The 14,555-nt window shown below is 37.8% G+C and overlaps 1 protein-coding gene across 3 annotated transcripts in view; it reads right to left on the bottom strand.

Moving 5' to 3' along the window:
- The window catches only part of ENTPD7 (ectonucleoside triphosphate diphosphohydrolase 7), a 90,112-nt gene that overhangs the window by 51,090 nt on the left and 24,467 nt on the right, over positions 1-14,555 (bottom strand). For all 3 annotated transcript variants that reach the window (XR_014249219.1, XM_082408102.1, XM_082408103.1), the window contains exons 5-6: positions 4,270-4,475; positions 3,875-4,025 (exon numbers count right to left, since the gene is read on the bottom strand). Coding sequence is in view for 2 of the 3 variants with exons in the window: in XM_082408102.1 (XP_082264228.1) it covers positions 3,875-4,025; positions 4,270-4,475 (357 nt within the window). In the remaining variant the exon portion in view is untranslated. The remainder of the gene's footprint in view (positions 1-3,874; positions 4,026-4,269; positions 4,476-14,555) is intronic.

Below are 14,555 nucleotides of genomic sequence, written 5' to 3'. Positions count from 1 at the left end.
GATATGGGGATATATGTATGCATATGGCTGATTCACTTTGTTGTATAACAGAAACTAACACAGTATTGTGAAGCAATTATACTCCAATAAAGATCTATAAAAAAAAAAAAAGTATAGCCTCCTTCTTAAAAGGCAATATGGTAACAGTAATACTTACCCTTTATACAATGTTACAATTCAAATAGTATTAAAAGATGAGACTATGGTTCTATGCCTCTCACAGGCTAAGTATGGATAAGTTGCAGGAAACTGAAACACAGTTTCATAATCTATAAAACAGATGTAATTACGTTATTGCTAACCACTATGAAAGGAGGCTGTTAAATTGAGGAACACAATCTCATCCTTAGATCTCACACAATACAGAAAAAGTGTCTCACATCACCACATAAGAAGCACTGTTTGGCCCACAAATTTTTACATGATCCTTCACATTAACAATGAACTTTTAAATCTCCTTTTCCATATTTCAAGGGTTGATTTTTTTTTCTTTATAAAAATCTTATCATTTGGAAAACCCAGATCAGGATCAAAATCCAAAGGTCATAATTTGGGGATGACGCTTGAAGCTTAGTATCTACAGGGCTGTTTTGTCCTCTAAAGTTTTATGTTATTAGTATTATCAGATAAAGACAAGCAAAGAAACAAAGCTAGAGGTAATCATATAAATCTAGAGACAATGCTGGTTAAAAATAAGAGTAATTATCTTGGATTTTTAAGATTACTCATTACAAAAATATTCTGCTGGCTATACTGGTTGTCAGCATGACTTGGTGAAGAATGTTATTAGCACTTGAAAGTGAAAATTACATTTAAAGTAATAATCTTCCAATATATAATGTCATTGTTATACACAAGAAATTTTTATGATAAAAATTTCATATGGGGAACTAGAGGTGCTATTTTGCCCTCCTTATTGGATATGGTTCTAAACTACCCAAAGAAGAGGGCTTGCTGGTTTTGGTGATGACATGGAAGAATGGGTACCAACACACATTGCTGTTTGGAATATAAATTACTGGTACAACCTTTCTAAAGGGCAATCTGGGACTATGTATCAAAATTTTTAATGTGCTTTACCTTTGACCCAGCAACTACATTTTAAGACATTTATTGCAATGAAATCATCAGATAAGAATACAAAGAGAAAAAATACTACAGCATTATTTATAACAATGAAAAACTGGAAATAACCTAAATGCACATACATCAGTAGTGACTGGCTAAATAATTTATGGTATAGTCATGCAATGTAATAGTACACAGATGTTAAAAGAAATGAGGTCAATTTATATCTACATGTATTGACATGAAAAGATGTCCAATATATTTTGAGTTCCAACAGGTTACAAAACAGTACATATAATATGATCCCAATTTATGTTAATAAACAAAACACTCTTCATGTATTACACAGGACAGGACAGAACTTTCATTTTCTAAAATTCAATATTGTTTCTTCATTAAAAAAAAACATTTTATGGCAAAACATTGACAACTGTTGAAGCTGGGTGGCAAGTAAATGGGGATTCATTACATCATTCTCTCTACTTCTATATACATTTGAAATTTCCCTTAATAAAGTTTTTTTTTCTTAAATTATTACTTTGTAATTCTTTAAAGGTATTTCCATTACAAACTAAAAAGGCAGTGGAACAAATTCTGTTAGTCTAGGCCTTCGACAAAAAAATAAAACCTAGTGCTAATAAATCCAAAATACAGTCTAGGGGATTCAAACCCATTTTGAATATTGTTCACAAATGCTAATAAATTAACAAAGCATTAATTATACAAAACAGGTTCTTGCAGTGATTGTTACACTTACGTCAACAACTATAGCTACCTTAGAGGTAGCAATGATTTCATAAGCCCAGGGTAGATCTAGGCATTATTAAAAGAGGTGATCAAAAAACAAGTTAAAGGCAAGTTCTTTAAAAATTCTTAAGATAAAATAAATATTAATATTCAGAGCTTCCATGATGACAGGGGACATCTTAGAGAAATGGGGTGGAGCTACATAGTTGGTTTTGTTTAAATAGAAACTTCTTTGACAAACAGAGGAAAGGCTGGGCAGTGCCAGGAGATGAGGCAATCCTCTCCTTTGCTCCAGACACACAAAATGTGGCCATTTCATCACCCTGCTGGTTGGCTCTGCCTTTTTGACCTCCGAGTCAGCTTTTTCTCTGACCCTCCACCCTCCTTCCTTGTTTGTGAGACCTTAGTCCACAGCCCTGTGATGTGGCACCACCTATGTCATCCATACTCTTCCCATGGTTTCTAAAATTTTGAATGATGTATTACTTATGTCAAAAACAAAAATTCTAAATTGCACATGTAGTATGATTACAATTTTGTAGAAGTTACACATAGATATACAGAGAGAAAGGAATAGGACAAAATGAAACATTTTTGATAGGATAGTAGAATTATAACTTCTTTGTTTTGATCTTAAGATTTCCTTTAATGATGTAAGGTTCTAGCAATAACATTTTAAACTTTAGTTTTAAAAATAAGTAAAAACAGGGGCTTCCCTGGTGGCGCAGTGGTTGAGAATCTGCCTGCTAATGCAGGGGGACATGGGTTCGAGCCCTGGTCTGGGAAGATCCCACATGCCGCGGAGCAACTAGCCCCGTGAGCCACAACTACTGAGCCTGCGCGTCTGGAGCCTGTGCTCCGCAACAAGAGAGGCTGCAATAGTGAGAGGCCCGCGCACCGCGATGAAGAGTGGCCCCCGCTTGCCACAACTAGAGAAAGCCCTCGCACAGAAACGAAGACCCAACAAAAGCCAAAAAAAAAAAAAAAAAAAAAGTAAAAACAAACCAAAAAAAAAAATTTAAAGACCAAGATGTATGGGAAAACAAGGAGCTAGAAGGCCTTTCAGATTGACAAATGGCTACATAAAATAATCTGCTTCTCAACAGTAAACCAGTAACTCTGTGTCTGAGCAGAAGGAAAGTAGTCAACTGGAAGAAGTGTTGACACACATGTCTGGCACAAGCAGAATGGAGCCCTACACACATGGCAGAGGTTTTCATTGCTGTTGGCCAAGTATATGAAATGAAACTTTGTGGAAAAGGGAACTGCTATTTATCAAGGAAAAACATTTAAGCTAATAAAAAATACCCGATGACTATGAGACTGTGAACATTCCAGAAGGATGGGTGCTCAAGTTAAGGGAGCTCATTCCTACCTCAAGACCATAATAAGTATGGAGGGGTCAGGGAGGTGTCAAAGGGGAGAAATCACAAACAAGGAGGGGTCTGACCTAAGCATAGCTGCTGCCTCTTCGTCTTGCTCCTCTTTCAGTGAAGGAAGAAGGATCAGGTGGCAAGAAGCCAGGCTGAACTGCCAAGGTCAAGTGGAAAAGGCTTAACCAGCAGGGGTTGAAAAAAGTGGTCTAAAGCAATGGAGACTAAGCTTTGCAAGTAGCACCAACTATCACCAGGCAGCCAGGCAAAGTTATAGAGAAAACCCCATTCCTACCAGAGCCCTCCTACTAGCCCCCAGGTACCCAGTCCCTCAGGTGACCCTCCTACTACCCTTCTGAAATTATGCTCCCCCTCTAGGTGCCTCATGATCCAAATTTATTACATCACCACTGCTCCCAACCCTCAATCAAAACTAAGAATCATTACAGCCATCTCAAATAGATATTGATCCCAAAGAAGCAAATGACATGGAGGTGTGATCAACTGATTGTGAAATAACGGGGTGTAGAAGTGGCTCTGCTCTATTTTGAGCAAGAAGTCTTTTAGTGCCACCTGTCAACTCTGTGTGCTATACCCACATCCTGCCTTCAGACCAGGGAACCACAGAGAATAATGTATGAAACTGCACTTTCAACTCTTGTGCCACCCACTCTCCTGCATCTCACCTCTCGGAGAGAAGCCTCATGCCTGCTGTGCATAGGATGTAAAGGGGGGTCTCCTTGTGCTTCCTCACAGGCACATGAGCAGCAGCAAAGCTCAGTAGAGGACGAAGGTAATCGCTGGCATGTTCTGGAGTGTCTGCCATTGCAGAGATTCCTTAAGTAAGATAAGATACTTTCTTTAAAGAGCAGATCACATAGACTCAGAAGACTGATACCCCATAAGGTTCTGTTTAAGGTCCTAAACATTTATTTCATAAGAGTAGGGCAGCAATGAATCCCTCCCATTATCCAGAACCTCCAGAAGAAAAGGGTAGCTTTCTTTCTCCCTCTTCTCTTCTGTCCTCTCATTTCTGTAGCAGATAAAAGAGATTGACAATGAAATATATTCCATTTAGTACCTGGCTTGATTTTTTTAACCACTGGTTGGCTGTTACGGTCTCTCATCTGTTTGATGTCCAGCAAGTCATGAGGATTCCCATTATGTCTTGGCCAGAAATAAACAAAAATCCGAGAGCCACTGCTGCCACAGTCCACAACAAGTCCATAATTTAGATTTGGGTCTTCAGTGTCAGTAGCTTCAAGATCTCCTACTCGAGCCAAATACCTAAGCCGGGCAAAAAGAGAAACTAGTGTTAGGCAAATAGCACCACCACTTAATTCATCTGTTCGTGAGTCTTCGTTAAGTGCCTACATGTGCCAGGCACATGGGACTACACATCCTAACAAAGGAATGAAACAATATTGACCATATTTACTGATGTATATGAGGCAACAGCTGGTTTATACTGAAATTAGGTAACCAAAAGACTCCCCTAAATTTGGGGGCAGTTCTGAAACTGGCCAGGGTAGCAAATCTTTTACTAAGCATTAAAGGGCTTCTAGGCCTGAGTAAATACTGAGCCACTAAATTTGAGGGGGGTTTGCTATGCACACTAGATAACTAAAGCAATTCTAATAATTTCTTTTCTATTTATCTATCCTTTCTGTATATAAACATGAAGAATATGGTGGAATGATATCTGGCTGACAGCAGGAAGACGGAACAAGTAAAGATGTTACCACCAAAACCCCAAGGTTTGAGTCTCGGCTCTAGCACTTTCTATGTTTTGTGAGCCTCAGGAAATTACTTCTCTCAAGCTGCTCCCTCATCTGTGAAATGAGGGTAGTTAGGAGTCTCTACCCTCAGAGAGACAATGCATGTTGAGCAGCTAGCACAGCGCTGTGCTGCTACCTCTGCTCTTATTGTCACATGATAACTATTGGGAGAACAAATAGCAGAAGACTCTCTGGAGAAAAGGGCTGAAATATCCAGAAAGAAAAGAAGGCTAAAAGCTGGTAAAACCCTTCTTCTGAGTGATGAGTCTTTAATAAATATTAAAGTTTCCTCAGAGTGTAAGGGTCTGAAGAGTACAAATGTCACTGATGACCCCTCTTCAAAGGCTTCACCTGAACAGGAGCCCGGTGAGAGTGAGAATGGCTTTTAGCTTATTACTCAAAAAAGGAGAGCTCTTTCTTGGTGCTAATATATAATGCATGGTAGGCAGACTAAAATTTTGCCTTGTAGAGTCTTTTAAATTTGAATAAATACTACCAGAGGTTGAGCTAATAATTGAATGAATATTCTGAAAGTAATGTTGTGAATTTTTTCAAGTAATACACCTAAACTCCCTTCTGCCCTATCATCCAACAGTGCCTTTAGAGCTAACCCCCAGATCCCCAAGACCCTTACACAGAACCCTTTAGAACTAGCTTTTGTGAAGCCTGAAACTAATATAATGGGGGAGGAAGGTTCTTTTAAACAGAATATTCAACATTACAAATACAAAAGGGGCCCATGCAAGTGAGGGGCCTTGAATTGCAGGTAACATTCCCTTCACAGTAAATCCAGAAAAGTAAGCCATGTGTCATACCTCTCAGAACAATCTAGCCTGTGTTTACTGGTGATTTCACATTGCTACACAGACTACAAAGTTCCTCATTTTGGACAGAAAAGCAAACTTGATGAAAAGAAGACTGTGTAGAAATAGTTCTGAAATCAAAAAAGTAGAGCTGAGTACCTTTCCTATTCTGTAACACAAAATGCATTTTTTTAAAAAGAGGAGAACATATATTTGAGCTTCAATACAATGCTGTAAATTACTGCATAGGATAGGGTCAGGTAGAACCTTTTTCTGGATCTGATATGAGAGTGAGTTGCGGGAAGTGAAGCAGATGGTAAAAGTCTGTTACACACTAGAAAGTTTACAGTCCTAAAGATTCCATTCCACCACAGACTTTCCCATTCTAATCAAATGATTGGGCTGAAACGGGCTCACAATCCACCAATCAACTCATAACAGCTCACTTCTATCACAGGAAAGCTGGGCAGACATCTGTGCACCACAGATAGGAAAGAAATAGGCAAGATAATCCATCTCGAGCCCAAAGTGACTTTTCATTTCTCATCAGCAATCTTTCTGCTTCACAGATCTTTATCTGCTTTCCTTCTCTGAAAACCACCCCTTCTACTTCTCTTTGACAAGATTCTGGATCCTGTCCCCTCCTGCTTAATGAATAACTTTTTCCAGTACATTGGTTCTCAAAATTTTGGGGCTCAGGACCCCTTTATAGTCTTAAAAAAATTATTGGACCCCAAAGAGCTTTTGTGGTACATCTATCTATATTTACCATGTTAGAAATAAAACAGAACATTTAAAAATATTTATTTAGACACAATAGCAAACTCATTACATATTAACATATTTTATGAAAAACAACTATTTTCTAAAACAAAAAAGTTAGAAGAGTGGTATTGTTTTAGAGTTCTGCAAATCTCTTTAGTGTCTCGATTAATAGAAGAAAACTAGATTCTCATATTTGCTTCTGTACTCAATCTGTTACGATAAGTTGTTCTGATTGAAGTATATGAAGAAAAATCAAGCTTCACCCAGATATGTTGTTGGAAAAGGGAAGAGTACTTTTTAGATCATTGGTACTACACTGAAACTCAACAAGTGGAGTTTCTTAAAGGTTGGTTGCAATGTGGAATCTAAACTCTAAGAACTTCTCATACTGTTACATTAAAATGCACTGGTCTATCTTTCACTTTAATTTGCTTTTACCCATGCGTAATGTTGTCACATCATATACTGGAAAATACTGGTTCGCTGAGCTATGCAAATCTTAACGTTGACACATTTCATTCTACCAAAAAAACCACACACATTCATTAATATCACTACCAATTTTATCAAAAAAGTCTTTTAAGTATTGGGAAGCTATCAAACTCACAGTGGCAGATACAAATTTCCCCAACTTCTAATTTTCACTTAAAAGCTCAAATTTTATCACTGGCAATAAATACTGACAGTTATTTTCCTTAAAGTGACAGGTTTTTACTTCATTCATTTTCAAGAAAATGTCTATGAAATACCCACATCTGAAATCTACAGTTTTTCTGACAGTTATTCTTTCAAGTGAAAAATAGTATTCCATGACTGTGTTCAGCTCACAACTCAAACAATTGCCTAAGTGCTTTTCCTTGAGACAACCTGAGTATGCAACAGAAGTGCTTAATTCCTATTTCCCATTTTGTCACACGGAATATTAAAAAGATATTCTTAAGTGGAATTAGACTTTTCTTCCCACTGCAATTGTGTGACAATGAAGACTACCATAACTACTAGTATAACTTGGTGCTCTATCTTGATTTGTGCTAAGGCACCAGCAGTTTTACCCACCATTGCTTTTGCATCATCAGTGTAAATGTCAACTCAGTGAAAAAGGCAAATAATATCACCATAGCCAAAAGGTAGAAGCAACTCAGATGTCCATGACAGATGAATGGATAAACAAAATGTGGTATATACATACAATGGAATATGATTCAGCCTTTAAAAAAAGAAGGAAATCCTGCCATACGCTACAACATGGGTGAACCTTGAGGACATTATGCTAAGTGAAATAAGCCAGTCACAAAAGACAAACACTAGATAATTCCACTTATATGAAGTATGTAAAGTAAGCAAATTCATAGAAACAGAAAATGGAATAGTGGTTACCAGGGGCTGGGGATAGGGAAAAATTAGGGGTTGTTGTCTAATGGGTATAGAGTTTCAGATTTGCAAGATGAAAAAGTTCTGGAGATTGGCTGCATAGCCATGTGAATATACTTAACAGTACTGAACTATACACTTAAAAATGGTTAAGATGGGTAAATTGTGTTATGTGTTTTTAAACACAATTTTTTAAAAGGGCAAACAACATCTTAGTATTATTATCAAAATAGTTTTGGCCTCACAGACTCCCTGAAAGGATCTCAGAGACTCCCAAGCGTCAGTAAGCACTTTGAGAACCACTACTCTAACGCGACCTTTTTTCCTTCTAACATCCGTTTGCTTCTCTACCTATTCCTCCCCCTTTCCCTTCTTTGATATGGCTTCCCAGTTCTCTAGAAGCCTCCCCTCTCCACTTCTAATTCTAATTCTCTTGCCATTTCCACCACATCTGCAATGACTCCCTCCACTGAAGTCTTGAACGTCTCAAAGTCATCCACGAGGGCTGGAATCAACTTCTTCTAAACTTCTGGGTTTTTAAAAAAATTTTTAAATTGAGGTGTGGTTGATTTACAATGTTGTGTTAGTTTCTGATGTACAGCAAAGTGATTTGGTTATACACATACATATTTTCATATTCTTTTCCATTGTGATTTATAACAGGATATTGAATACAGAAAAGAAAAAAAAAAAGAAGCCTCCCCTCAACAAGCTGATTCTTGTAATGATCTAAAAAAGGCCTCCTCCTTCTGTTCTAACATGTGGAGTGTCATTATTCTCTTTAAGCAGTTTGCTTACATTTCAGTATGAGCCCTAAGACTTCTTTCATATTTGTTTGCTCCACCTCTCCATTTAGACTCTCAGCTTCTCAAGAGTAATTACCTTAACTGCATACCTCAATACAGTCACAATGTTCCTCACATTTCTCTGATATGTATCAATCAATACTGATTGGCTTGGGCCTAGAGCTCACAATATGAAGCTGCTAGTTTGTTAACTAACATAATAATTCATCTATGTCTTTGTATAGCTATATTCAAAATCAGTTGGTCTCCTTAGAAAATTTCAATGGCTTTCCAAAGCATCCTGTCATCCTTTTTGGTTCCTGTCAAGATAAGCAACTTTACAGCTCTAATTTGGGTACAACTCAACTTTGCTTTCTCTTCTCTTAGAAGTCGCCATGTGTGCATTGGCAGAAAAAAGTCAGCTGACACTAGAATACAAGGGAGAAAGATAGGACCAGATGACATTTATGTTACATTTCCCACTTGAATCCTTGATCAGTTGCTTCAGGCCACAGAAAGTTCTGGAATTCTGACCTCTTATGACCTAATCAGGCTTCTTACACTTTTCAAGCACCTGAAGGTCTTCCTCTGTCTAGGCTCCTAACACGGATGGATCACTGGTCCTTTCTTGGATATTTTCATTTCTGATTTGCAGTCCTAGCCTTAGCCATCATGGTTAATTACTTGCATCGCTGGATCCTTCTGCTTTGCTGATACTGCACTAAGTCAACCCCTAAAGAAGACCTAAAGCCCAAGAGAAAAGTTCCAAAAGCTTTGGATCCCTCACATCCACCGTCCCAGGAGAGATCTGATTCACCATCACATGCACTTACCCCCGCCTCACACACATATATCCTATTTGAGAAACATGATTTCCCTCTGGTCACTGCTGAGTCAATGAAAAGAAAGATACCCACGTATACATCACCCAAGGTAGAATTGGAAGACATTGCTTTTCGTTGCCATTATCCTCAAGACATTAACAGCATTAGAGCAATAACTAACCAAACCATTACCTAGCTTACAAAATCAACGCTAATTATACCACTTCTAGAGTTCAAAAAGAACTCAGTAATATGCCAAAAGTCCATTAAAGTGATCCCCCATCAGCATGGAGCTACCACCTCTTTGATGAATGTCATCGTATCCCAACTCTGTTCAAGGCTTGAAACCAAATATAATGACATTATAGCCAAAGCAGCTGTGCATGACTGACGACAGCAATGCATACCCAGAAAAGCATCTTGCAAGGTTACTACTTATCTCCTAACAAGATTAATCAGAGCAGTCACGAACATTTATAATCTAAAGCTCTGCTTATAAACATTATAAACACCATTAAGGACAAGTAAATGAATAAATGAATAAATGCAAATAAATGCCTTCAATTTCACCAGCAAAATCTCTGAATTTTTCCACTGTACATAAGAACCCTTAACTTCATCTGTATATCTGTTTATCATTTTTATTCTAACCATAAGTAATGGCTCTTTTTCACTTGCTTTAAACAGGATTAAAACTCCTAAGGAAGGTCAGTATTGAACCGACTGCTGACACAGTAGCTCTCATTCGCAGTTATTCCCAGATGGCAAAAGAACATGAAGGCACCACCTTTCAATAGCTACATTCTTCAGGACAATAAGTCAACCAGACAAAAATTTCCCCACTAATAAAGACAGTAGTGGGGCTACCAAAAAGTGAACAATATTAAACATTAAGGTGAAAAAGAAATGTACTGAATATACAGAACATTTAAGTAAGAACGGTTCACTGTTTGTCTTGCACGATATATATGAATACATGCTAAAAGTACCCCTTATACTAAAAATTATTAATAAATTTTAACAATTTACCCAGTATCCAGGACTAGCACTTTCCAGCAGAACGTTCTGATATGATGGAAATATTCCCTTTCTGCACTGTCTGATAGGATAGCTACTAGCCACATGTGGCCAATGAACACTCGAAATATGACTAGTACAAATAAGGAATTGAATTTTTATTTTATTTAATTTTAATTAATTTACATTTAAATAGCCTCTGTGGGTAGTGGCTACCCTATTGGATACCACAGTGTAGACAGTGTTGAGTAAGTGAATAGATGAATGAATAAATGGGTGTAAAATATGAACTAAGTAGGATGAAGTTGTTGGAGCGCATCTTATATGCCACATGCTAGATAAATAGTTGATTAAAACACATCTAACAAAAATTATTCTTAAAAATAGCTTTGCTGTGCGTGGTCGGGGGAAGGCAAGAGGTATATGGGAAACCTCTCTGTACTTCTGCTCAATTTAGCTGTGAATCTAAAACTACTCTAAAAAATAAAGCTTGTTTTAGAAATATAAATTTAAAAAAAATACTGGATTCTATCCTTACTGACACCCATCATTCTGTAAATTTACCTTTTCCTAAATTCTAGTTCTGACGCAAACCTTCTGCTCTCTCCTTCCAGAAGCAATGTGGGTATATGTTTGTAAAACAACAGCTCTTCAGCTTTGAAACTACTGAGGGAAAACCCCCATGCAGGCTTCTAAAATCCTGGGCCATATCACCTCAAAGGTGATATGCTATATATACACTAATATGTATAAAATAGATAACTAATAAGAACCTGCTGTATAAAAAATAAATAAAATAAAATTTAAAAATTAAAAAGAAAAAAGAAGTGATATGCTAGGTTCCACCAATGGCTGAAAAAATTCAAATTAAAACATTTTTTTCAATATAAAATATTGATATAATTTCATCATGTGAATTAAGAACAATTTAAGTTGGAAAAAATATGACTATATTCAATGTATGTAACGTAAAAATCACAACCACAAGCACTTGTCCTAATTTTTTATAAGCTGTTGAACTTGAGTGTTGGGTGTTTTCATCAATTCCTAATTATTTGTTTAATCATTTTATCATCAGCTAGTGCTTACCAGTGCCTAAGTAGGTAACAGCTGCCACAAAAAAGAAATTCTGGAAGGAAAAAGTTTAAATGGAGATAATGCTTCCCCTTATCTTCATTGCATATTTGCAGGGCACAAAACAGAATTAGAGAACAGAAAAATCAAGATTATTCCAAATAATACTAATAAGACTAATAACTGTGATGTACCAGGCAGTCCTAGGTGTTTTTCTTTTTTACTCCAAATGACAAGACAAGGCAGGCATTTTACCTCCGCTTTATACTTAAAGAAATGAGATCCCAGAATACAGCACCTGTCTGAGATAACCCAACTAGAGAATGACGGGCTGATTAGCTCTAAAATCAATCCTCTTTCCCCTATACCACAATACCTCGTTCCCAAATAAATATAACTAAACTGTAGAGCAATGGTTCCCAATTTAGGCTGCATATTAGAATCACCTTGAGAAAAAGTCCAGTTATTTGCATTTTTTAAAGGTCCCCAAGTGATTCGGATACATAAAGTTGAAAACCACTGACTTAAAGTCATCGTTAACACAAATAATTAGACTGTATAAAATAGTTTTAACAAAATGTGTAGAACTGTTTAGCACTATAGAAACGGTCTGTAGAAATTCTGAGTTATTGAGTCTACTTTTTTTTTTTTGGCTGTGTTGGGTCATCGTTGCTGAGCGCGGGCTTTCCCTAGTTGCGGCGAGCAGGGGCTACTCTTCATTGAGGTGCACAGGCTTCTCATTGCGGTGGCTTGTCTTGTTGTGGAGCACTGGCTCTGGATGCGTGGGCTTCAGTAGTTGTGGCACGCTGGCTCAGTAGCTGTGGCTTGCAGGTTCTAGAGCACAGGCTCAGTAGTTGTGGCACATGGGCTTAGTTGCTCCGCGGCATGTGGGATCTTCCCGGACCAGGGCTCGAACCCAGGTCCCCTGCATTGACAGGCGGATTCTTAACCACTGTGCCACCAGGGAAGCCCCTGAGTCTACTTTTAATAAATTTCCTCTCTCCTGCCTCACTGTCAAGATGTCAGTACGTTATTAATTACTGTCATCAATGTGCCCGCATCTAATGACCATCACACCCTTCCCACTACCACCATTCTAACTTGTTATTATTTGCTGTGTCCTGAGACAAGAGAGAACTAAGCTAATTACAACAGTATGCACATTACACAGTACTATATTTAAAATGGATAACCAACAAGGACCTACTATATAGCACAAGAAACTCTGCTCAATATTATGTAACAACTTAAATGGGGCAAGAATTTGAACAAGAATAGATATATGTATATGTATAACTGAATTGCTCTGCTGTACGCCTGAAACTAACACAACATTGTTAACAAACTACACTCTGATATAAAATAAAAAGTTAAAAAAACAAAAACAAAAAAACAGTATGTAAAACAAAAGTAAACAGCCTCTATGTGAGAGCCTTTCTTATCAGTATAGTACATAAGCTCTTAGTACATGAACTCAGTGATATCAAATTTGGTTACTCATGAGCCTCTTCCGATTAATTCTGATTCTTAACTTTATTCCTCATTCTTGACTATGTACAGTTCCTGATTCTTTATTCCTGATTCTACATAGTTATACTTAAACTATTATCTCATCAGGAAACAATTATTCCTTCACATCTGCCTCCCTAACTAGATTATTAACTCCATGAGTTCAGGGGCCACGTTTTATTCATCTTTGTACCCTAGTGCCTAGCACAGAGTCACACACACAGCAAGCTCTCAACAGATGTTTGCTTCCTAAATGACTCATGTAGGCAGCCATGAGTGAAGTTTAAGGACACATGGTAATTTGTGGCCATATGCACATAACGTTTCATTAAAGAACAAGGAGCTCTAGGCTATATGGCTGCTGGCTGCTCAGCCAGAGCATTACGGGGTGTGAGGATTTTGTTAAGATCATTACACAGGCACAGTCTGTGTGTTCCTTAGCTCTGTGGCTAACTTGTTTCAGTTAATTCAGCATAAGTATCTATTGAATCTGGCCACCTGAGTTTAGTGGTAGATAAGAACTATCAGATCACTCTACCTCCCACGTATCCCTCAGATGCATTTACTTCTCTTCATCATCATTGCTGCCACCCAAGTCTAGGCCACCATCACCTCTCTACTGGAGGATTCCAATTCATTCTCCACCATGCCATCAAAGTGACCTTTCTGTAAAAAGCATTTCTGATCATATCACTCTTCAAAGCCTTTCAAAGTCTTCCCTCTGCCCTTAAGATAAAGTCTAAACCCCCTAAAATGGCTTAACAGGCCCAGCCTGATCTACCTCTCCAGCTATATAGATCACCACTCACTGCCTAGTAGTCTTTACTCCAGCCATATTATCCTACATAGAATTCCATAATTAGACCATGCTATGTTCCAGTGAGAAACTGTGCTCAGGTATGTCAAGAAAACCTCAATAAGCATTTAAAAAACTCAAATTATGGGCTCAGTTTTCCAAAGCTACAGGCTTCTTAAGACCAATTGTTGACAACACAAGTCATCTATCTAAACAAGTGTTTCCTCTTCGAAAAGGAAGAAAGAAAAATACAAAGGAATAGTGCTGCTAGAGGAGAAAAGTTTGAAAATATAAACTTCTTGAGAAAAAGTACCAAGTCTCCATGCCCTAGTTCCTATCAACCAGCACACAGTGGCTGCTCAATAAATGTTCGTTGAATGAATGAATGAATGAATGACCAAAGTGAATAGGAAATGAGAAATTCTGGGGACAGAACAACCCAGAAATATTAAGGGGAGGAGGTATGTGTCCCAATTCTTACCAAAAATGATTCAAGGAAAGGGCTGCTGGAGGTTTCCAGGAAGGGTCTTCACTCTTATAAGAAAGCATGGAAGACCCGTTTCTCTCCTGCAGGACATGAGTGAGGATGCAGGTAGCCCTCCCTGGCTGCTATTATGCAACCATTTAGTAAGCTGACAAAATGGG

Source organism: Balaenoptera borealis (assembly GCF_965194805.1).
Source record: "Balaenoptera borealis genome assembly, chromosome: 10".
Lineage (NCBI taxonomy): Eukaryota > Metazoa > Chordata > Mammalia > Artiodactyla > Balaenopteridae > Balaenoptera > Balaenoptera borealis.
This window is presented reverse-complemented; position numbering and strand designations above follow the sequence as displayed.